The 24,870-nt window shown below is 37.2% G+C and overlaps 1 protein-coding gene across 3 annotated transcripts in view; it reads right to left on the bottom strand.

Annotated features, from left to right (window-relative positions):
* Nucleotides 1-24,870, bottom strand: part of LOC100567130 (ephrin type-A receptor 3) — a 267,235-nt gene that overhangs the window by 77,005 nt on the left and 165,360 nt on the right. For all 3 annotated transcript variants that reach the window (XM_062974904.1, XM_062974905.1, XM_016992540.2), the window contains exons 4-5: nucleotides 3,752-3,907; nucleotides 2,395-2,730 (exon numbers count right to left, since the gene is read on the bottom strand). In XM_062974904.1, coding sequence (XP_062830974.1) covers nucleotides 2,395-2,730; nucleotides 3,752-3,907 — 492 coding nt within the window. The remainder of the gene's footprint in view (nucleotides 1-2,394; nucleotides 2,731-3,751; nucleotides 3,908-24,870) is intronic.

Raw genomic sequence — 24,870 nt, 5'->3', positions numbered from 1 at the left:
GACAGTGGGCTCACAATCATAATGTCAAAATGTACATATGAGGCCTTATTGTTTTAAGGATCTTATTCTATTACAAATCTCGATGTAGGGCTTTGTTAGAAATCTAAACAAACCCAGAAATGCAGCAAATGTTAAATCCCTTCCCAAAAAAACAAAGAAGGCATTTACGTTCCATTACAGAGAAAGAAGACAATTGTATGTAATGGAGCATAGGAAATAGCTGTTGCAGATTCATCTGTTTTACCCAAAGATCACTGCTAAATTTTGGAAAAGTTCCAAAGTAAATTGAAATTTAGTAATTTACATATGGACCAAGATCCAACGCTGTAAATCTGCAATCAGTGTCAGAAGAGTTGAGACATCTCCCGCTCCTCCATTCATAGTGAAACTCTCAGTAGTATCAAAAACCTGCTCCGAGGGTTTCCTTTGAAGGAAGTTTTTAAGGGTGCTATAGGAAAAAGACATAATTGCGGATTCTGGCAGAAACAGTGGGATCTAGAGGAAGTATACCACTAGATCTTGGCTTTTGTCTTGAACAAATAATAGTACAACTACTAGAGCATTATTAAATCCATATTACATTTTCCAAAATGAAAATGATCCCTTTCATTTATTCATTGCCCATGCACAGAAAATGCAGCAAATCCCACAGGCATGAAGGGCATCTGAACACTATAAATAGAAAAATCATAACTTTAAAGCAATATTCATCTCATAAAGCTGCTTATGATTGGAACTTGTGTCAAGAGCAGGAAACATGGAGAGTAGAAAATATAATACATAACATTATTAAACCTTTGTAATGCCAATGTTACTCTTTTATATGTCTAACATCAAAGCACTTAATTTTCTTCATTTCTATTAAATCAAAATTAATGACTTACATGACTGGCATAATTTATATTGGAGATTACTACAATGACCTTTCCATTAAAAATCTGGTTTTATTAATAAAACACATTCTTTCTGTGGCAACACACTAAAGTGTTACTTGACACTGTTGATTGTGTAGTGGGAGTTAATTCTAACAGAGATTCTGCCAAACCCCTTGACAATAAAACCGCCTGATAACTGAAGATCTAATTCTGTTCATTTTCACTGAAAAATATTAATATTTTTCCTTAAATGGAAATAAAGAGCTTTCCTTGTAGCTATAAAAGAGTAACTTTGCATAATTTGGAGCTTGGACTTTCATTTCATTTCATTTTATTTGAAGGATTCATAAAGTGCCTATAAACAGTATGAACCACAGCATGCATATATATATATATATATATATATATATATATATATATATATATATAGTAGTAAAAGCTGGATTATGATATATACAACAGTCTGATTGAGTCATATGCTAAGTTAAATGCAAAAACATTTTGGGCTATTAAAGGTAGATACAGATAGGGCCTCCAATGCTCATCCAAAAGGGTAGATATAGATAAGATTATATCTAAAAGTTGATCCTTAAAGTACTCTAGATCCAAACCAATTAGATTTGTAAAGGCCACTCTTACATTTGAATTTGGTTTCGAAACAAGCTAACACATGATAAGTACTAGTAGAAGCATGCTACTATTAGATACTATAGGCACCAATACAAGATTAAGAGGATGATCCAACTGTCAAGCACCCAGCAGTATTTGAGTAGATATGTGTTCTTCTTGTTGAAGTTTCTGCTGAATCTTTAGAGGAGGGGTCCCCAAACTAAGGCCTGCAGGCCAAATGTCATTTACCTAGCCCCTACCCTCAACTTTAGACTTAAGGTCACCCTAAGGCTGAAACAACGTGAAGGCACATAACAACAATCCTAATTAACATGACTATCTCATTAGCCAAAAGCAGGCCCACACTTCCCATTGAAATGCTGGTAAGTTTATGTTGGTTAAAATTATTCAATTTAAACATTGTATCGTTCTTTCATGCTTTTTTGCACTACAAATAAGATATGTGCAGTATGCATAGGAATGCATTCATGTTTTTTTCAAATTATATATTTAAAACGTTTGAGGACCCTTGCTTTAGAGGTAGACCAACATGACAGCAAAGAATGGTACCAAAGCATTGACACCTCCAGAATACAAATGCCTCACAAATGTTGTTGATCCCTCAGACTAGTTCTGATGAAATAATCAATATAAAACTAGATACTAAGGAGAAGGGTTAGAGGAAGAGCTAGACAACAAATAAGGCAGAGGTGTCACTGCTTGTATGTACCAGACACCATGGACTACATCAAGCTATGGAGAGGAAAATAAAAACATCTTTTCATTCTTTCTTCATTCTTCATTCATTACCTAGATGTTGAGAAGTAAATGGAAAACTAAGTTATGGCATGAAGGGATGATGGAATTGGAGACTGGAGGCTGGAAAGCACAACAGAAAAACAGTACTCACCAGCTTGATTTGTTGTAATGCTGACTGCAGCAAATTGTCTTGGGAAGATGCTCAAATCAGACACTCCATTAACAGCATCTATCTCAAATGTGTAATTTGTGTGAGCCAGGAGGTCAACTACAGTCACTGTGGTGTTGGTGAGTCCAATCTGGCGTGGAAGGAATCTTACATTAGCACTGCAGGGTTCACACAGGTAGGCGGCTCCTCCACATTTCTTGCATACAATGTTAAAAGTGACATCCTTTCTGCCCCCGGTGTCCAAAGGCCAGCTCCAGTCTAGGATGACTGATGTTTCATTAATATTAGAGATAACATTTCTGGGAGCAGAAGGTGGTCCTGCAATTAAATGGAAAGAGGACAATCAGTGTTTGTTCTAATTCTGCTAAGGCAAATAAACTATTTAAATAAGCATCTGGTAATACAGTTGTCCATCCACATTTGCAGTTTTGACTTTTGCAGTTTTGCAGTTTTATTCACTATAGTGCAGGGATGGAAAACTGCAGTGATGTCAGGCACTGCATTCAGGAATCTGAAAATATTTAGGGCCTGTAGCTTAGAAAAACCAAATCCAGTCATTTATGTAGCAATTAAATTTAAGTCAAAACTGGAGTGAGGGCGGAGGGCAGGAGGGAAAAGATTTCAAACTGAAAAATGAATGAAATATTAGGAGGAGTGGGAATATTGTAAATGTAAACCAGGACTGAAATGAGTGACGTGAAAAAAACAAGGGGACTGGAGTATTTCTAAGAGGGAGCAAGTTTTCAGCTGGGACTGGAGTGAGTGAAATGGATGGAAGAAGAGGGTGGGAGCATTTGTGAGAAACAAGTTTTTAAACTAGGACTCGAGTGAGTAAAACATATGATTGCTGCAGTAAGCTTGGGATCCTCCATGCTAAAGTGCAGCAAGCATTATTAATGGTTTCAAGTATTCAAAGTCTCTCAACTTTGCAAGGAGGGTTCTGGAGGCTTGGTGTTGGTCTTTGGGTTTAGGGAGCTTCATGTGACCCCACAGGCCACACTTTGCTTATGCAATAGGGCAAGGTTTTAGCACAGCTGTTTAATCACCAGAAGCAATAGATCACTGCCGACCGGAAGGTTGGCAGTTCAAAGCCCGAGTTGGAGTAAGCACCTTATTGTCTCCCGTTCAGTTTGAAAACAGCTGTGCTGTGAGTAGAGAAATTAGGCACTGCTTAAGCGGGGAATATAAATGCTGTAAATAAATAAATAAATAAATAAATAAATATGCCTGAAATAATTATATTCTTATATAGTCTTTTGCTTTGAAAACTTCAGTGGATCATATATACAAAGGAGACTGAAATACAAGCATAATTTTTGATGAATATATGGCCACTCACTTGTGCAAGCCATAGACGGAGGGTCTCTCTCAGATCGGAAATAATTCTTTTCACACTTGCAGTTTGTAGAGCCCTCCACATTTGTAGAACTATGAGGTGGGCATTTGGCACACTTGACATTACCAGCAGACGCTTTGTAAAAGCCTGGTCGGCAAGCTGTAAAAGAAAAAAAGGGAATTGCTTACAATCTTTCATATAGACATGGTTCTGTCATTTTTTTGCTGAAAATCAACAAAGGTCAAGGGCAGAATGCTCAACAATATTTTTCTCTCTGGACTAGATAGTGGAATTCTGATCTGAAAGAATTTATGTCTTTTGAAGGATACAGAGAATTCAGAATCCATGTGGAAATACTAAACATACTGGGAAGAAATGGCACTTTGTTCTTTGTGACTAAATGAGGACTTTTTTCACATAGTAGCTATCATTTAAGATAGAGTAAAACTCTAAGAAATATGCATGATTCCATTCCATTTATTAATGCCTAGATCATTCGCAACCACACCAACAAATACAATATGTAAAAGAGTAACAATACGAAACAATATAAAAGAGCAAGCATATAAAACATTATGTAAGTACTGCATAAAACAATTGGTAGCTCTGGCGTGGTTAGGGAGCTCTGACGTGGGCTGGTCTATCAGGTCACGAAGAGTTGGAAGTGACTGAACAAATAAATAACATGCAGAGCTTGCCTATTAAAATTCAATACTCAGAAATATACATTGTATACAAACTTTTATTTCACATCCGCTAAGAATTTTTGGGTTAATGCATCAGTGTTTTCTTAAATCATGTAAAGCACTCAAATGAGCTCTGCAGGCACAAAATCCCAATATCTTTTCCTGACACACCATTTGCTAGAGCTGCCTATGTTATTGGATGATGAAGTCTCTTCAAATTACAATCCAGTGATTCTCAAACTTTGGTCATATACAAATTACAATCCAGTGATTCTCAAACTTTGGTCATATAGGTTTTGGACTTTAGCTACCAGAATCCCCTAAAATTGACCAAAACAGCTAAGGCTTCTGGGAGCTGAAGTCCAAACTATTTAGAGGACTAAAGTTTAGGAATCACTGTGTTAATGCAAGCTTTAAAAGGTCTGTCCAGGGTGCTGAACTTATTTTGGAGATAGAGGCTCACCATCTTGGATATCTGTATTACCGTGTTTCCCTGAAAATAAGATAGAGTCTTATATTAATTTTTGCTCCTAAAGATGCTCTAGGTCTTATTTTCAGGGGATGTCTTATTTTTCCATGAAGAAGAATTCACATTTATTGTTGAACAAAAAAAAAAAAAAAGAACATTTATTATATACTGTACAATATTTGTCATCACAAACCAGCATAACCAGACAAACTGAATCCTATCAAGAATTTCTTGTTACTACCATTATTTCCATGTACAACACTCTATGGTACGTACATTTACTGATCCTGCATGCTCTGGTGTTCTGTTTGGCGGGCATGCTTCCAAACAAAACCTTTGCTAGGTCTTACTTTCGGGGGAAGCCTTATATTTAGCAATTCAGCAAAACTTCTACTAGGTCTTATTTTCTGGGGATGTCTTATTTTAGGGGAAATAGATTTGCTATTTCAAAAATATGAAGCTACCAGTAATAATTAAATCTCTAGGTTAGCATATGCTTACATGTGTTAATTCCACTTTCTCCTTGGTAACAAGCCTTGTTCTGGAAGGGGGCAGTGGGTTTGGACTATTCCTTCATATTCTGCTTGTGTGTTTGCGTTTCTTCAAGTAAACTGTTAGCTTATGGCAACTTCAGAAATTTCAGTGGGACCTTGTATTACAATTTATAGTTGAATAAATATAATAATCTTAATAGATGGTGTGAACAGAATGCAAGATTCAAGAAAATGCATGTTGCTTAAAAGTCCCAATTGCTCTAATAGCAAATGGAAGAGATGGTGTAAAGAGAGTGTTGTAAGTCACTTTGATAATTAGGTGACAGATTCTTAGGTGACAGATTTTCTTTTATTATGCACATATACACATAGTGGGCTCTTGGTATCCACTGTGATTTTGTTCCAGAATCTGTGAATGCTCAAATCTCATTATACATTGTAAATGTTGCAGTAAATGTTTAAAATGGCAACACCGAGGTTTACTTTTTGGATTTTTCTTTAAAAAATTCAAGCCATGAATGGTTGAATCCTTGGTCACAGGATCTATGGACAATTTAATAAATAAAGGGGAATGAAACTAAGAAGACTGAGCAGCTCACAAACCTCACCTAATGAAGACAAGACAAACCGAAGCGGAACATTGCAAACGACATCACAGGATAAAGTCAGATTAGTCTGTTTATGGTCTTGAGAGGCAAAAAGTTTACAGTGCCTTTGTGTTTCCTGCATGGCTAAGCTACAATGTTGTGCAGATAGAAGTTGTGAGGGAAATGAACTAGTCAGAACCCTGCTGTCCCAGCATGCCCTAGCGAGAGTATTCTGATTTGTATCTCCTCCTCAGGCTATTTTGCACTTCTATCTCTGCATGTCAAGTGAATGGAAAATTATTCAGTGCTACAACCCTCAGGTTAAAAATAAAATAGAATAAAGAAGGTAATTATATTGTCAGGTAAAACTTGGAGAGGATAGTCACACCATCTTTATTTCTTTGATACAGTATGGGATGGAAAAATAGAACAGTGACCTATATATCAAATAATGTTTCCTTTCATACATGGGGAGAGTGAATTTTATTTATTCATTTGGTTAGTAAATTGTTTGCTGCGGAGCTCGCTCAGGTGGAGTTATACTTTCAGTGTCAGGACAAGAGGCAAAAATCCAAACATTGCCTTAATTTTGTTTTGTTTTACTAAAAAAGGAGAAGAACATTTTAATACATATTATTTAGATTCATAAATTGTAATGTTGAAAATAGGAAGTGGCACAATAGTACCACAATGATAGATGACCACAAACCAGGAGTGGGAATCATGTGGGCCTCAAGTTATTGTTGGACTGCGGGTCCCAGCAACCCAAACCATTGAGGAATGCTGGGAACTGCATAACTAGTAGCTGCTGGGTATTTAATTCACACTCCTGCTGTAAGCCTATAGCTGAAACTACGATATTACTTAAAATAGCACAGATTGTAACTCTGTCTTGTATAATATAATATAGGATATACAATTAGCACAATATGAGTGGAATTTATTGACAAAGATTTTCCTGTCATTTTATTCCCATGCACTTTTGGCTACAAACTTGTGTCATCATGTTGAGTGATGTACACTTGTCACACAATAAAGACATGCCCCCCACACACAAAGGTACACACACACAAGCACAGAGCAGCCTCCAGCTGTGCTTTGACTGCAACTCTTGCCTTTGAGTGTTATGGTCAACAATACAAATGCCCATGGATATGTTACAAGTACTGAGCAGTCCTTTAAAAAATACACATATGTTACTGTTTTATTTATCTATCTATCACAGTTAATAAAACTAAATAAGTTTTAGCTACCTGTGTTTATGCAAGAGCTCTTCCGTTGGGTAGGACTCAAAAAAACAGTGTTACTATATCTCTCTGCGTAGGACATGGTGCTGGGATGAGTCCTTAAACTGCGCAGGAAGGCAAACAGGCAACAAACAATAATTTTGGCCAAAGGATATGCCAGAACTCAGCATTTCAGTCCAAATTACTCATAGTACTGGCTGAGACAGATAAAGTTTATTTCAAGCACCAGTATAGAACTTCAGGGTCATATAGACAACAACAAAGTGTGCATAAACAAAACTGTTTTTCTGTATGTAATGCATATGTGGAAATCTTTATCTGAGCTCTATGTTACCAGCACAGCATGCAGCTGGAGCTTGTGTGTTTACTAGGACATATAATATTGCAGTTACAGCATTTCTAGCACAGCAGAAATGACATAGCTCAGCAAGCAATACAGGCCATGAGATGTCACCTATTACGAAGATGAAGTTGATCAAGCTCACTAAAACAGATCAGCATACAGTTGACTTTAATTCTTATTTTCACCAACACTTCTGTAATAATCTGCCTGTACTCTTCATTTTATCACCGGGAATGTTTCACTACAGGCAGTTCTATTGAATTTAGGCAGATTGCCTATCTGTTTCAAAACAAATTGGGACTACCAAAAAATAAGCAGAAATAAATGTTGATTCTATCTAAAAGCCAGAAACAAAGGAAACAATGAAGCCCGGACTTTCAAAATATTGGAAATGTTTAGGGCAATTTAACATATACAAAAAGTACTACTATAGCCCTCTAAATCAAATGCAGATACAACTTTAAAGTTATGGTGCCACTTATGCTTCCCTCATCTCTGGTAAATCAGTTCATAAACTACTAGAAAAAACAGCAGCTCTGTTCAAGAGACATTAGTTAACTTTTAAAGCTACAAAATAAAATAAACTAGGTTTATGTAGTTCATACTGAAATATATGGGAATTCAGTCAGTCATTATGAACTTTTTATGCTGGCTTCTGTGAAACATAGCTGTACTGAATATTTGAATCATAATCCAATGTTATGCTTAACTTCATGTGCAAATGATTTTATTAATGGCTTAGGCTATTAATTTCATAGCAATTATTTCATTCGCTACTGCAATAAAAAACCCCAAAAATATTTCTGAGTCTTACTTAGGGAGGGGACAGCATGTTGAACTATTTCCACATTCTGTTTGTGTATATATGTGCCTTCATTTCAACTGCTGATCAATGGCAAGCCCATTAATTTCAGTGGGTTTAGTTTAGGCAAGAAATACTCAGATGTCGTTTTGCTAATTCCGTCATCTCAAATATGGCCAGCAGCACCTGCTATTCATTTGTGGTCTTCTATCCAAGTCTTAATCAGAGCTGACCCTGCTTATAATGCATGATCGAACGACAGCTAGTCCCTTTATGGTATTTAGACCAGTTTATGGTCTTCTGATATGAGTTTAGTTGACTGCTGATAGAACCAAAATGCTGGACTAGGTAGGTATACTTTTGCTCTCATTGGGAATGGTGGCTCTTCTGTTCTTGAAGTGCCTAAGCAAATGGTAAGCACTTCAGTTCCACTTATGTGAACTACCTCTGGATAACTCATGGCAACACCTCTTCCAAACTATCTCTGGATTGCACCTGTAGCAATAATCCCCCTTTTAGCTATTGGCTTTGCATTAAAAGAACAATAACAACTATACCAGCTGTAAATACAACCTAGTGATATGTAGCAGTCCCAGATAAACAAGATTATTTCCTGGATTAGCTATTTGAGGCCAGCTTGTCTGTACAAGGTCAAAGCAACTGTTTATTCATGAAATGAGCCATGATGTATGATCCAACAGGAACCCCATTCTTTATGATCTGAACAAAAGTACAATACATCCAGGCAAAGTCAGCACCGTTTCAATGCAGTGGAAGTAGATATGTAGTCATTAAGCACAGCAGGCAACAGGAAACATTTACAAAGTGATCCCTGTTTCCTTCTATTGTTCTCCTGCTGTTCAATTTTTTTAGAAGCAGGGAGAGGAAGGTTCAGGTTGAAAAAAAAATCACAGCTAATTTAGATGTGAAGTATTTGTAAAATAAGGAGAGATAACAAACATGGCTCATACAAATATTCTGTTCGCTTTTGGTGCACTTAATAAGACAAAGTATCAAAATTTTTATAAGACAAGATTCAAATCTTTAAACATTGGTGTGCATACATCTCCCTACGCACAGTAGTTAGTGGGCTACTAGGAGGCTATTGTATATTACAAAAACACCCTCAAGAAACTTGTACAGATTTTAGGAGTGCAGAAATAATAGAATAATGGGGACCATAATTTGTATCAGAGGTGGGCAACCTTTAGCCCTCTAGATGTTTTGGATTTTAGCTACCAGAATTTCCAGCCAAAATGGTAAGGGGTTATGAGTTGCAGTCCAAAACATCTGGAGGACCAAACGTTTCCCACTCTTTGTTTAAGTCTCCAGAACCTGGTTTTCTTGTTTTCATATAATTTGTGCTGACATGAAAATGATACATTCCAAAAATGTGGTTCCTTTTATAAGATTGTGAAGCTTGTAATGAAGATGCAAAACAGTCTCCTTCACACCATCTGATTTTAATGGAAGGCACCGCACCACTAGGACATGATTAGCTCATAACATTCTCACCTATGTGCTAACTGCATTAGCATGCCACCACCCCTGCTTTGCTCCTCTATTCTGTCAGGTTTGTTAAATGAGGAAAATTAAGAAATAAAACAGATGCACATTTATGAAATTCTGTAAATGAAGAGTGACCAGCTGCAGTGCAATTTTCCTTGCATGTGTTTCCTATATACAGATATATTGGATTTTATAATGTGCAAGAAAGAGCAGCAAAAATTCCCAATGACAGCTGGACCAAACTTTTCTTTTTCTCATGTTTTCAGTGATTCAATGAGCAAGGATAGGAAATGGCAGCAAAAAATGCAGAGCATGGTAAAATGTTCATGCTTACCTTAGTTTATTAACTTTCTGTTCAGGTGCTTATTAGAATAACTTAATTATTACTACTATTTGATAAAGAAAGAGCTTTTTTATTGGGCTGCATTATTTTTTTCTTGATCTTTAATGGATATGTTTTAAATAGCATTTAATTTTAAATGTAGCTTAAATTCATTTGTAAAATGATTTGGTACTTTTTCAATTCAAGATAAAGATTGAATATCCCATATCCAAAATGCTTGGGAGCAGAAGTGTTCTATATTTGCATTTCTTTCATATTATGAAACACTTCCAAATACACAACAATCTATCTTGGAAATATGACCAAGTACAAACCTCAAATTCATTTATGTTACATATACAGATTTTACACACAGCTAGAAGATAATTTTATACACAAAGTGCACGAGGCAATGTTTGTGTATATTGAACTACTGGACAGCAAAGATGTCACTATGTCAGCTACCCATGTAGACAACTTTGGGTTTCATACTCAACCTGAAGTAAGTTGCATACCTACAACTTTCAGAGAAATTTGCTGCTCCAGAAGGCTAAAGCTCTTCCATTTTTGCATGCATGACTGGTCGTGTCAAATTCAGGTGGGGCTTTTCGGTCCAACATCATTCCTTCATGACAGGAATATCCAAGGAAGTTCATAACAAAATTCATTTTTCATTTATTGTGTCAGAAGTGAACTGAGGGTACAGTTGTAATGCATTTAAAAACACAAAGTTTTAAAACTTGGCATTATACTAAATGTCCTTTGACCAGTAGCTGGCCACTTGGAGTGCCTCTGGTGTTGCAATAAGAAGGTCCTCCATTGTGCACGTGGCAGGGCTCAGATTGCATTGTAATAGGTGGTCTGTGGCTTGCAGCATGCAACAAAATTCCTTATGCTGATATTCTTATTTTGAACTTAACTGTTTGGATCTCCTCCTATGAACCCACACAAGCCCTGAGGTCATCAGGAGAGGCCCTATTCTTGGTCTCACCATTGTCCCAAGTGCGATTGGTGGAAACGAGAGAGGGGGCCTTTGCAGTGGTTGCCCCGCTGCTCTGTAACTCCCTTCTTAAAGAAGTTAGAATGGCTCCCTCCTTGCAAGCGTTCAGGAATCAAGTTAAAACTTTCCTGTGGAAACAGGGCTTCCCTGAAGGAGAATAAATGCCAGCTCCGTCGGCTGTAATGTTTGTACTGAAATGGACCTCTGGCAGTGGACCTGACTAGAGCCTAAATGAACTGACTCTAGATTGAGTTTTTAATCTATTTTAATCTATTGAATGTTTAATTGTATTTTTTGTTTGGATGCTAATTGCATAAATGTGGGTTTTTAATATTTTTATAATTTATTTTTTATTAGATATGATTATGTTTATGATGGTGATGTTTATTTTATTGTATCTTACATTTTTGCTTTTTATATGTTGTTTGCTGCTTTCAGCACAAAAGCGGGATAGAAATAAATAATGTAATTGATTTGCACCATATTATTGGTAGTTTCTGTGAATATGTAAAGGTATTTGAGGGCTGTGATGAGGCAGAAGGAATATAAGGTGATTATGTGACTGGAAATTGAATAAAGCTTCCATTCTTCTGAACTTAAATATACAGTTGACGACTCTCAGTTAACAGGCACCCAAGGGTATTGGTCAATGCCAGATAAATGTAGTTTCTGGTTGTTTGAAAGTTACTATTAAAAATAACCAGAAACTACCATTATCTGGCATCGGCAAATCTCCTTGGGTGCCAGTTTGAGAGTTACTATTAAAAATAGGCCTACCTTATTCTAGGACCATACTATACCATGCCATAAACTCTGTATGGATTTGATGTTAATACTGAAATGCAGTAATTAAAAGCAAATTAATACAAATAAAGACAAACTTAATTTCGTGTGACACAGTTTTACCATATTAGAAAAATAGCTTTGTGGGTACAGCTGGGAGACTTCAACATCCATAGTGAGACTGCCATGTCAGGAGTGGCTCAGGACTTCATGGCCTCCATGACAACCATGGGTCTTGCCCTACTCATGCTGCAGGACACACTTTGGACTTTGTTTTCTGTGTAAGATGGGATGACAGTAATTGTAGTGTAGAGGAACTTGTCACAGTTCTGTTGTCATGGACCGATCACTACCTGGTAACATTTACACTTGCTGGGACTCCAAACATCCACAGGGGTGGGGGACTGATTAAGATGGTCCGCCCCAGGAGGCTTAGGATCGAGATGGATTCCTGATGGCTTTTAGGGATTTTCCTGTTGCCTTGGCAGGCAATTCTGTCAAAACTCTGGCTGACCTCTGGAATGGGGAAATGACTAGGGCGGTGGACACAATCACTCCTGAAGGTTTCCTCTCACATAGCAGAGTCGAACCAGCCCCCTGGTTTTCCAAGGTGTTGGCAGCGATAAAGCAAGTGAGACAAAGACTAGAGTGACGTTGGTGGAGAACTCAAAGCGAATCTGACCAAGCATGGGTTAGAGCATATTTGAAAGGCAACTCCAGGGCAATGGATGAAGCAGAGAAATCGTTTCTTGCTGCCACCATTGCATCTGCAAGGAACTGTCTAGCTGAGCTGTTTCGAGGGGTCAGAGGACTATTACATACTCGTCCACAAGGAGAAGTCCTTGACCATTCAGCAGCCTGCTGTGAAGAATTTACAAGGCACTTTGCAGATAGTCACACAGATCCATCCCAACTTGGATGCCATTATTAATACAGTTCTAATGGATGTAACTGGTTCCTGCTTGTCCAGTGTTGATAGATGCCTTTCAATTTGTGCAGCCTGAGGATGTGGATAGAATCCTTGGAGAGGTAAGGGCTACCAAATATATTCTAGATCCTTGCCCTTCCTGGCTGATCAAAAAGTCCAGAGGGGGACTGGCAGAGTGGGTAAAGGTAGTGATCATTGCCTCATTGAAACAAGGCAAAGTTCCAACTTGCCTAAAGGAGGCAGTTGTGATACCTATATTAAAAAGTCCATCCCTGAACCCTCTATAATGGACAACTATTGGCCATTTTCCAACCTTCACTTTCTCAGCAAGGTTTAGGAGCAAGTGGTGGCCTCCCAATTCCAGAGATTTCTCTATGGATGTAATGCATTTTGTGTCATATGGGACCATCGTGTCATCGTGTGCTATTTTGTAAGCTGCCCCGAGTCCCTGTGGGAGATGGTGGTGAGGTATAAATAAAGTTTTATTGTTTATTATTATGATCTAGATCCATTTCAATCTGGTTTCAGGCCTGGCTAAGAAACAGAGACAGCCTTGGTCACCTTGGTGGATAACCACCACAGAGAGCTAGACAGGGACTGTGTACCTGTTGATTCTCCTGGATCTCTCTCTGGCTTTCAATACCATTGACCATGGTATCCTTTTGGGTCATCTTGCTGGGATAGGACTGGGAGGCACTGTTTTACCCCTGACCATTGACCTATGGGGTTCCATTGACCTATGGGGTTCCTCAGGGCTCTGTTTTGTCCCCCGTGCTGTTTAATATTTACATGAAACCACTGGGAGAGGTCATCCAGAGTTTTGGAGAATTGTGCCTCCTATATGCAGATGTTGCCCAACTCTACTACTCCTTTCCACCTTATGCCAAGGAAGCTGTCCTGACCCTAAACCAGTAACTGTCATCAGTACTGGACTGTAAGAAGGCAAACAAATTTAAAGTTAATTCAGATGAGACAGAAGTCACCTGGAAGACAGATCAGGGAATAGGGATCCAGTCTGTGCTGGATGGGATTACACTCCCCCCCCCCCCCAAAGACATAGGTCTGCAGTTGGGTATTTTCCTGGACTCAGTGCTGATCCCGAAGGCCAAGGTAGCTGTGGTGGCCAGGAGGGCCTTTCACAATTAAAGCTTGTGCACCAATTGTGCCCGTTCCTTGAGAAACCAGATGTGGCCATGGTGATACATGCCTTAGTTATATCCCATCTGAAGTATTGTAATGTGCTCTATGTGGGGGCTGCCTCTGAAGAGTCCTCGGAAACTTCAGCTGGTCAAAAGAGCTGCAGCCAGGTTGCTAAATGGGGCTGGCTATAGGGAGCAGACAACTACCTGTTGCAGCAGTTCCACTGGCTATCAGTTTGTTTCTGGACATAATTCAAAGTGCTGGTTATGACCTTTAAAGTCCTAGATATTTCAAGTCCAGGCTATTTGGCCAACTGCATCCCCTTGTATGAACCTACTTGGGCTCTGAGATCTTCAGGAGAGGCTCTTCTCTTAGTCCCACCTCCATCGCAAGTTCGGTTATTGGGAACGAGAGAGTGGGCTGTCTTGGTGACTACCCCTCTACTCAAGAACTCCCTGCCCAAGAAAGCCAGAATGACCCCCTACCTGCTGTCCTTCTGGCGGCAGGCTAAAATCTTTATATTCAGACAGACTTTCAAAGAAGGTTTTTACAATCAATTCAAGGAGTGCTGTAGTTTTAACTTTGAATATGCATTGAATATGTTTAAATGGTTTTTAACTATGACTTTTTTAATACCGTTAATATTTAATTTGGTTTTAATTTGTGGATCTTATCACATTAGAAAAATCCTCCGTTCTGACAGTTTGAGAATAGTTTTGGATGGGTCCCATCACATGATGTTTGCGCCATCCCTTGAGTACTCCGTTGGAATCCATCTGCAAAGCATCAGTGATGGGGCTCTGAACATTCCTTCTATATTTATGAAAATCAGACTGCCATTTAAAAGCAGATAAGTTTATCAGACAAAGAGAACACATACACATTGTGAACCTACTCAGAAAAATATGCTAATTTTACTGGAAGAAAGAGGAAACATATGAAGAATGTCACTGTTGAGACAGTTAATCGCTTTTTGTCACATCTGGTCATTTCAGAAACCAGCCAGAAATTGGTCTCGCAAGACATAGTTTAATGTTTGCATGTGTAGACAGAACATCTTTCTGAATGTAGCCACAAACTAATCTTCCATTCCTCTGCTGATAGATCTTATAATGTTCTGTATCTATAGATACAGAACATTATAATATTAGCTTGCATTACTGGAGTGGTCTCTGCATATGTGGGCAACACTGGGGACTATAGTCATGCATGGCATATTTGGTCATAATGGTTCCATACCCAAAACTTAATATAAGAGCTTTTAAAAAATATTCCCAAAGGAGAATGAGAGTGTATGGTTCCATCTGACATTGTCAAGGTCAGCAAATAGCAAATTACCACAAGTGTTTAACACATAATGATGACTTCCATTGTACTTTAAGATTCTTTATTCCTTCGTTATTCTTTAAGGCAACTCTTTCAGCAGGAATAACTGATTTCCTGTGAACTCTCTCCAAGGTGAGCCATATTTTAACATATTACATTATGCTTCCTACATAGCAAGTCACTTGAAGAACAGATGTGTAGTGACAAGAAACCTTTTCTTTCTAACTATTAGCATCACTCACCATCACCCACTTCGTAAGAAAGTATTTGTTTCAGGCCTTAATAAATAGCAGATTTAACATTTCTCACTTGGCTTTGAGAACCAGGAAGGGGATATAACTTTGTTTACACTTTGGTCAGTTTTCAGAGAAACCTTCTGCAAATGTATCTGCTCTACACTACAAGCATATTAGTTTGATCTCACTTTAACTGTTATACCTCTGTCTCAATGGACCTGGGAATATAATTTGTCAAAATGTTTACAGTTTTATTCTAGAGATCTCTAGTTGACAGCAGAGAATTCTACATACCCCAGTAAACTAAATCATGGGATCACAAGGCTGGAATTAAGGAAGTCAAAGTGAGACCTAGCTGTTTCAAGTTTCCATAAGTGCCATAAATGAAGATACATCATGACACTTCTGTGGATGCTGAACTGTTTCTATTTCCTTGCATAAAACTATTTCAAAACTAAGTTATAAACAGGTTACTCAAGATGTTTTGATAAAGAAAATCAAAATATTATATCTGTGATGGTAAGTGGGGACCTCATCATATGAAAGTTTTCCTCTGTTTCTACCCATTTAAACACATTTCAAATATAGACTTCCATGGAGCCCATCAAACGACGCAAGACTGCTACTGGTGGTTGCTCATGGGACTCCATCTCCACAGCATATAAAAACAGGAGGATTTCAAAGATGAGCACAAATAGATTGCAATCTATTTGTGCCCATCTTTGCACATAGAAACACTTAAAATTGGTATTTTTTCCTTGTGATGGGAAGTGGTGGCTTTCTCTGATTACTTTGTGACATTTCAGTATGGGCGTTAGTGTGGGGACGATCTGCTAATGCTCCTCCTGCTTTCATTAGTGGTTTAAAATGGTGTAGGTCTCATTGAAAGAACTGTGCCTGTCTCTTTTAATATAAGGGTTTAAGGAGAATGATTCCATGGAAAGTGGGTTTGTTTTTGTTTTTTTAAAGGAAGCTTATTTTAAAAAGTGTGCTGGCATCCTTGAAATGGCTGAGTTAGAAAGGGGAAGAGGTGATCCTGTGTAATGGGGATGAATAAATTTTCTGTCTTCTTTAAAGATGGAACCTCTTGAAATGCCAAACAAAGAATATGATTCCGCCCACTAACCCCTGCCCTTTTGTAGGATGAAGTCCTAACTAATTGAATAACCATTTCCTATTCTCTTATTGTCAAATAATGTGGTTTGGCGCCAAATGTCCAGTTCTGCAAGGGTTAGGAGACAATCCTATAAACACTAAGCTGGACGTTAGTCTCACTACACTCAAAGGGTCTTATTTCCGAGTATACTTGTATATTCTATGCTATAAAATATAGGTATAGTGTCACCTTTCAGCACTGTACATAAAAAGATGAATACTAAAAGTGGTCATATTAATTATTTGAAAATGGGCATTAGTGATTAAAACTTTTTAACAATTTTAATGTTATTCATAAGTGAATTTCAGTTATTTACTCCCCTCCTCTTGCATATTTTACATTGATCTGTGACCTTAGCATTTTAATCTGATGCCTTTTACATTGGCTTTAACTTCAGATTAAGTTATTCAACAAACACAATCGTTCAACTCTGTTTAACAACCCTTAACTACCAGACATATTAATTATGTATAAACAAGAGATACCTTTAACTCAGGGGACTTGAAGCTGTACTTCATAATATCTTTATATTATAGCTATCTGGGTTTTTGTATCTCCTTTTATGTACATTACTACATTAACAAACAATGATGCAGTTTTTAAACCATTCTTCAGTATTCCAGTAAGCTAAAATCAAGTCTATTGTGAGATCTATGATACTAACAATGTGAACTGTAGAAACTTAAGAAATCAAATTATGCATATGCTTTCCACATGACAATCGGCCTATTACTGTCACTGGTTATGCTGGTTTAGACAAACAAAATCCCAGACTTCAATGGAGATTTCTCAATAAAATGCTATTCTCAAGGGACTCAGATGTCCCATCCTGGTGCCTGAATATTTAACCAGTCTGAACGAGAGATCTCTGAATTCAATATTGATTAAATAAATATGAAAATATATTAGAAGCAATAATTTCTCAGACAGCCTAAAAGCTCACATATAAAATATTCATTCTGGGAAGAATCTTTCTTCTCTGACTGTACCAAATATTCATTCCACATAAAAGAGAAACACTTCAAATGGCTATAATGTTCATTTGTGAAATGTACAGCTTTTGTTATACCTGTTATAATTATTAATTTCTTTCTTACTGGTTCTCTATATGAAATCGGATGACAAAAAGTGATATTACGATAAGCTATATAAAAAGATATTGCAAAAAAAAATGCATCTGATAGGGTCAGGTTATTCCATACCTGTAGGGTACTATATGTGATATAGAGTAATGATAATGTATGTCAAATGCAGAAAATTGCAATTAATCACAGCCTTGACAGCACAGTTAACCCACAGCAAAATATAGCATGTCAGTTGAACACAGAAGCTTTTTTATTTGACTATAAAAGAGGTAATATTCTTAATTTAATGTCATCTTATTATTTTTGCCATATGTTTTTTTTTAATGAAAGGGCTGCCATTAAAAGTATTTAAAAATTTGGAAGTCCTAGTCAGTGCAGTCCAAGTCTGTCCTGAGGAATGTGTGTGTGTGACCTGAACCACTACAAAATATTGGGCTAGATCCAGACTATGTTAGTTGAATTAGAATTTTGTTCACTGTATATATGACCAAAGTCAATAGTGACTTAATAATGAAAGTCTATATTATCTGCTCAGAAGCAGCTTTATTTCAACTCAATAGGAATTACTTCCCATGTAAGTCAACATAGGATTTTAGCCTTAAATCCCACCAATTTCAATGGAAACTACGCAACTGTGTGGACATCATTGCTTAGAGTCCCATTGTGTTTGATTGAACTCACTTTTAGGCAGAAATGAGGACTGTGCCTGTGGTATAGACATTAGAGTATTATACAGGATCTCAGGAAATCCATATTTAAGTTCTATTTGATCCATGAAACTCAGTTGATGACCCTGATCAAACACCTTCTTATTCCACCTGGCCTACCTCACAAAGATCTTTTGAAGATGAGATGGAAATAAAAATGTGAGCTCATTGGAAGAAAAATGGCTAAGAAAGAAAGAAAGAAGTACGGTAACCTTAATCCAGCCCGTTAGTTTCAGTTCACAAATATATATATATATAGTTTTTTTTTACCAAGTTGAAGAACAGCAAGGAGCAGAAATGGAAAAGTTCTCCATCTGAGAATTCTGCAAACTTCTGCTCCAATAGCCAATAAATAGAGCATAGATGGAAAATGAAATTAGCCAAAAGCAGTTGTATATTCCAGCAGCAATTCTGAGTTCACATGAACAACATCTAGCTTAATACAGTGTTTTGAAAATACTTGTTCAATAAGCAGGACAGTGGTTTAATTGGAACCACTGGAAGACATGATTCATTCGGAAAAATAATGTCTGATAAAATTGAAGGCAGTAGGAAAAGAAGACTGTTGCACAGATGAATTTAGTCAATCAAGGAAGCCACAGACCTGAGTTTGCAAGACCAGAGCAAGCCTATTGGTAACTGGAGCTCTTAGAAGTCTCTCATTCATCTGGTTGCCATAAATCAAACATAACTTGTGGGCAAATAACAGCAACAATAAAATAGAATGGTCAGTAGTAAGAACAGACAGAAACAGAATTGTCACAAGAAACTGCTGATTCCAGCCAGATACAATTAAATCCTAAGCCTCCTAAGCCTACTTTTGTTTTAAGGAATAATAAATAGTAAGAGGGAGAATGAGGACAAAATGAATGACAGACAATGTCTACCTTTCCCTTCACTAATTAAAGGCTTACTTCTGCAGTGGTTCTACATAGGACACATAATACAATCACATTATCTATTAATTTTGCACAAAAGGGTCCCCAATTCAGATAGTCACCTTAACACTAGAGTTCAAAGAATAATAAAACCATGACGCTGGAAGAAATTGCAAGGGCTATCCAGTCCAACTCCCTGCCATGCAGAAACACAAAATCAAAGCTCTCGTGACACATAGCCATTGAGTCTCCATTTAAAAGTGTCCCTGTACTAATACCTTTATACATTTTCATTTTCCCACTCCTATGTCGGAGTTCATTAGGTCTCTTGCTGTTACTGGAATCATACCTGCTTTGCTGTTTGTGTTTTTAAATATGTTCCTGGTTAAGCACATATTTTAAATTGTATGTACAGTATTCCTTCACCTCATTCCCACCATTGAGTGAAAGGTATACACCTACATGTGTACATTTTATTTGAATGTACATAGTTTCTTGCTGACACATCACAAGGAAATTCCAGAGTACTAAATCCACCCGACAATTCAATAAAAAAGATCAAGACAAACCTGTCAAAACTGTCTTATAGTGGACATCATCCTGCATTTTCTACTGTAAATAGGAGACTTATGAGCAAGTGAATGTTTGCTCATTCCTGCTTCTTGTCTGGGCATTTTTCCATACCACAGAATCTCTAGATACAGCTGTAGTGGCTGAATTATACTGTATGGCAAAACAATCTTATACATACTTCCATGTGAAAATTTCCATTACATTCAGTTCAATAGAGCTTACATAGAATAAGCATGCATAGAATTGCAGCATTTTATTTACAGATATGGAAACTTAGCAATGTATGAATCATTTATGAACATGGTTATAGGTCTGCCATAATAACACATCTTTCCCATAATGACACAGAAAGAATGATGGTTCACATTATAGTAATCTATGACCATAACTGTCAAAATATAGACAGCATGTGTAGCTTTTTAAGAAAAAGCCTTCTAAGAGCTCTTGTTCCAGATTTTTTTTTTAAAAAAAACCCCACTATAAAGAGAATGCCAAAAGCTGCATGACACAATTAATGGCAAAGGGATGATCCAATGTTTCCATAGATGTCTTGTTTTTAATACAAATGGCAAAGATACATGAAGAGGAGGACTTAATGCAGGGCTTTGGGGAAAATAATGGACTACAGCTCCAAGAAGCCCACAACAGCATGGACAAACTGACTTGAAAAACAAATATTTTCTGAATGTTTATCACCCACATTGGTAGCAATTGTGTGGGTAAGGTGGACCATTTCAGAGTAATGCACTGGTTGGAAGAATATGAATTGTAAAGATAGTCATCTTCAATGACGAGATCATTATTAAATATTATTGCAATCTACTGGGCTTTGGAGGTAGAATCTGGTTATATTAGTTCAGAGGTAATAATGTAGTTTCCAAAGTCCAAGATTTGCCAATGCCTAGTTTTGCTAATGATGAATTAGATGAGTTAATGTTCTGATGTAAGGTAATGCTAGATTTGCCACCGAATATGCCAAAACCAATTGCAGTAATAAAGTCGTGAGTCCAAGATTAGGGTAGAACTTTTCTTTTAACGTCTTTAAAATTGGGAACCCTTAGTTACAGTAAATTTTTTATAAAGTTTATCTTGCACAGTTCAAGAAAAATTCTTAGTGCTATTTAAATATGCTACTTAAAGCCTAAGCAATCTTCATAAATATCGTGATCAACATATTGAAAGGAACATTCGTTTTAATGCCACCATTCTGTTGAACATAAGGAGGTGCTAAAACAATAGAATTCTTTTTGTTCAAAAATATATCCAATATTTAATACTACATATAAGATTGTTCTATAGCAGATGTTCTTATGCTAATCATTGTCCTTACTATGTAAATATATTCCTGTTAATTTCATCTTAAGTATGTTAACCATGTAGATTTAAGACATGAAGCCTGTAAATAAAAGGTTATGCTCTGAAATGCTGACAAGAGGAAATAGGAGTGGGTAAGAAGGACTTATCTTTATCAGTACTGAAAATGATCAATTACAATAGGCAAGTGAAAGATGTCCTTACTATTAGAGACTGTCATAATGCATTAGTGAAATATTATATTAAATCATACCTAATGTGAAATATTGTTCCACTGATAGCATGCCGCTGCTACTATGATCTATTTTACTGACATCTCACAGTAAGATCAAGGCAGCTTTACTCAAATCTGGCACCGGACAGTCCAACTCCTGCCAGAGGAGCTGATTAAGACTTGGCATCCCCACCTGGTGCCAGGAAAAAGAAGCACATGACATCCTGAGTTTTCAGTGATTATCATCTTGTAATTACCTGGGTACTTAATTTAATCTGGACCTTATCCTGCTGAAATCTCCAAAGAAAGCACTGTCAGCAACATGGGGATAAATAGGATGATCTAGCATGATGGCTTTTCTTTTGTGAACATTTTCTGTACCAACCTCTGTTGATGGCAGAACATATTGAAAAGGTGGATTATTTGCTGTAGCGTTGACATGGAGCAACCACTGAAAATAGTATCTCCCTGTCAAGCTCTTTCCCCCACACTGGTAAAAGGTAGCTTCACTAGCTCAGTGTGAATTGTGAATCGACTGATCTCCTAGAAGGATTGGTAAAGGCATAAGAGCATGAGAAGATCCCCATTAAAGATTACAGATCAGAGAGCTTTGCCAAATCTAATAAAATGAATTTTAACAAGGACAAATGTAAGATACTACACTTAGGCAGAAAAAAATGAAATCTAACGATACAGAATGGGTAGCGCCATGTGAAAAAGATTTTGGAGTCTTCATGGACAAGTTGAACATGATCCAACAGCAACAGTGTGATGCAGTAGCTAAAACAGCCAATGGGATTTTGTGCTGCATCAAAAGGTGTACAGTGTCTAGATTAAGAGATTAACCAAAGCCAAATAGATGCCTCTCTATTTGGCTTTGGTTAGACCTCACCTGGAATACTGTGTCCAATTCTGGGTACCACAGTTAAAAAGAGACATTGACAAGCTGGAAAGTGTCCAGAGGAGAGCAACTAAAATGATCAAAGGTCTGGAGATCATGCTCTATGAGGAGCATCTTAAAGAGCTAGAAATGTTTACCCTGCAGAAAAGAAGGTTGAGAGGAGACATGATAGTCTGTTTAAATATTTGAAAGGATGTCATAAGGAAGAGGGAACAGGCTTGTTTTCTGCTGCCCTGGAAACTAGGATTTGGAGCAATGGGTTCAAATTACGGGAAAGGAGATTCTACTTGTACATTAGGAAGAACTTCCTTCCAAGAGCTACTCAGCAGTCGAACTTTCTGCTTCGGTGTGTGGTGGAAGCTCTCTCCACCACACAGAAGTTGGATGACCATCTGTTGGGGGTACTTTGTGCTTTTCCTGTATGGCAGGGGTTGGACTAGATGGCTCATGTGGTCTCTTCCAACTCTCTTATTCTATTGGGTCAGATCAAAAGCTTATCTAGTTCACACAGTGCCTATCCATTGTTTGAAAGAAGCATACAAAAAAAGGGGGGGGGGCTTAATATAATTACCGTATCCATTTTATGTTTCCCAAGACTTGCATGCAAACACATGAATGTCAGAATCCTGAATGTGAGACCTGAGGAAATTAATAATGATCCCTCTCACATATGATTTTTTTTCAATGTTCGTTCTTTCATTAATGGTTTCAAACTACAGGAAAGGAGATTCCACCTGAACATCAGGAAGAACTTCCTCACTGTGAGGGCTGTTCGGCAGTGGAACTCTCTTCCCCGGGCTGTGATGGAGGCTCCTTCTTTGGAGGCTTTTAAACAGAGGCTGGATGGCTATCTGTCGGGGGTGCTTTGAATGTGATTTCCTGCTTCTTGGCAGGGGGTTGGACTGGATGGCCCATGAGGTCTCTTCCAACTCTACTATTCTATGATTCTATGATTCTAATTTTAAATTAGAATGCTCGCATGATACAAATAATTCAGTACAAGGAGGAAAGGTAGCATATGTTGAAGTTATTGTATATGTGTAGTATCTTTATTCATAACAAAATTTGCTTGCATCCTCATTTAGCAATCCATTTTATACAATTTAAACATCTATGCTCCCTAAATCTGTATTTAACTCTTTCCCAACCGGCAGTGTGTGAAGATGGGGGAGATGGAAATATTATTTTACTTTTGTTATTTCAAGATTGCACGCAAGAATTAAAAATTTTAAATTTTTATTCCAACAGCACAAGATGATAAGAGAATTTGCACAGTTCTGGATATTTTCCATGTTTTTGTGAAAAATGTGACGGATTCCCCTGAAATCTTAAACAATGTAACATGTTTTGAAAACATTTTGTTGGTGTTTATGGTGCCAAACAAAAGAAAAGGTATGAATTGGTAATTGATAAAAATCTGGTGTTATTCCTGAGAAAAACTGTGAAAATTCTTCTATGATACTGACAAATAACCAGCTGGAATCAAAAGTGAAAAGTATGTGTGTGTGAATTTGGAAAAAGTTTGTTACTTTAAAGAACCATACAGAATAAATTAATGTAGTGGCTACCAAATGCTTTGGTGGGAGTCTAACCCTTCTCTTCCATCAGTGGAATTATTTTAACATCCAAATGTCACCTTCATCATCATGCCTAAAAATGACTCAGTTTGTGCAAATTTATGATCTATTGTTTGCAATACAAAATGTTCACAATAAAGATCCAGACTTTGAATTCTGCATCTAAAACTACGTATTTATTGTTGTAATTAAGTGTCTTAAACAGGCATAAGGTTTGGGAATACTACTGGCAGCAGCAGGGCAGGTAAAAGGAAGAGAGAAAAGAAACATCTGGCTGTTCAAACAATAGATAATTACAGATGTTCTATTACAGCTCAGACTGTGAACATGATAAATGCACAGGAGTTGGAAACTAGATTTAGGAATATATATGCATAGCAATACCAATTCTGATTTCCATTGTGAAAATGGCATTTTGTTTTTGTACAGAAATTTAATCATCTCAACAAAAAGAAATAATAAGATTTCACATTTGGAAAAAGTTACTTCCAATTAACTTTGGAATTACCCAGATTTCATGGTCACTGATAATAATAAAAGTTGGTGGGTTTTTGGAGATAATAAAAAGAGATAATTTTCCAAGCTCTACTATCAATTTTGTAATCCATTCATGTCTAGTGAGCTATCACTAAGGAGTTCAGCAAACTCCCCAACACCTACTTTCTGTTTAATGCAAGGATGAACCAGTTTGTGTTGACCTATGAATACAAGTTATGTGCTTAAGAGAGATGGAGTATCAGTTATTCGCTCCAGAGAGAGGGAGAGTTACTTTTGAATACAGTGTCATTTTCTTGGTTGTAAATCAAAACAACAGTTTTTGTCTCAGGAGATTTACAGGACAGAGG

This window comes from Anolis carolinensis, chromosome 3 (assembly GCF_035594765.1).
Source record: "Anolis carolinensis isolate JA03-04 chromosome 3, rAnoCar3.1.pri, whole genome shotgun sequence".
NCBI lineage: Eukaryota > Metazoa > Chordata > Lepidosauria > Squamata > Dactyloidae > Anolis > Anolis carolinensis.
The sequence above is the reverse complement of the archived record's forward strand: the minus strand, read 5'-3'. Positions and strand labels throughout refer to the sequence as shown.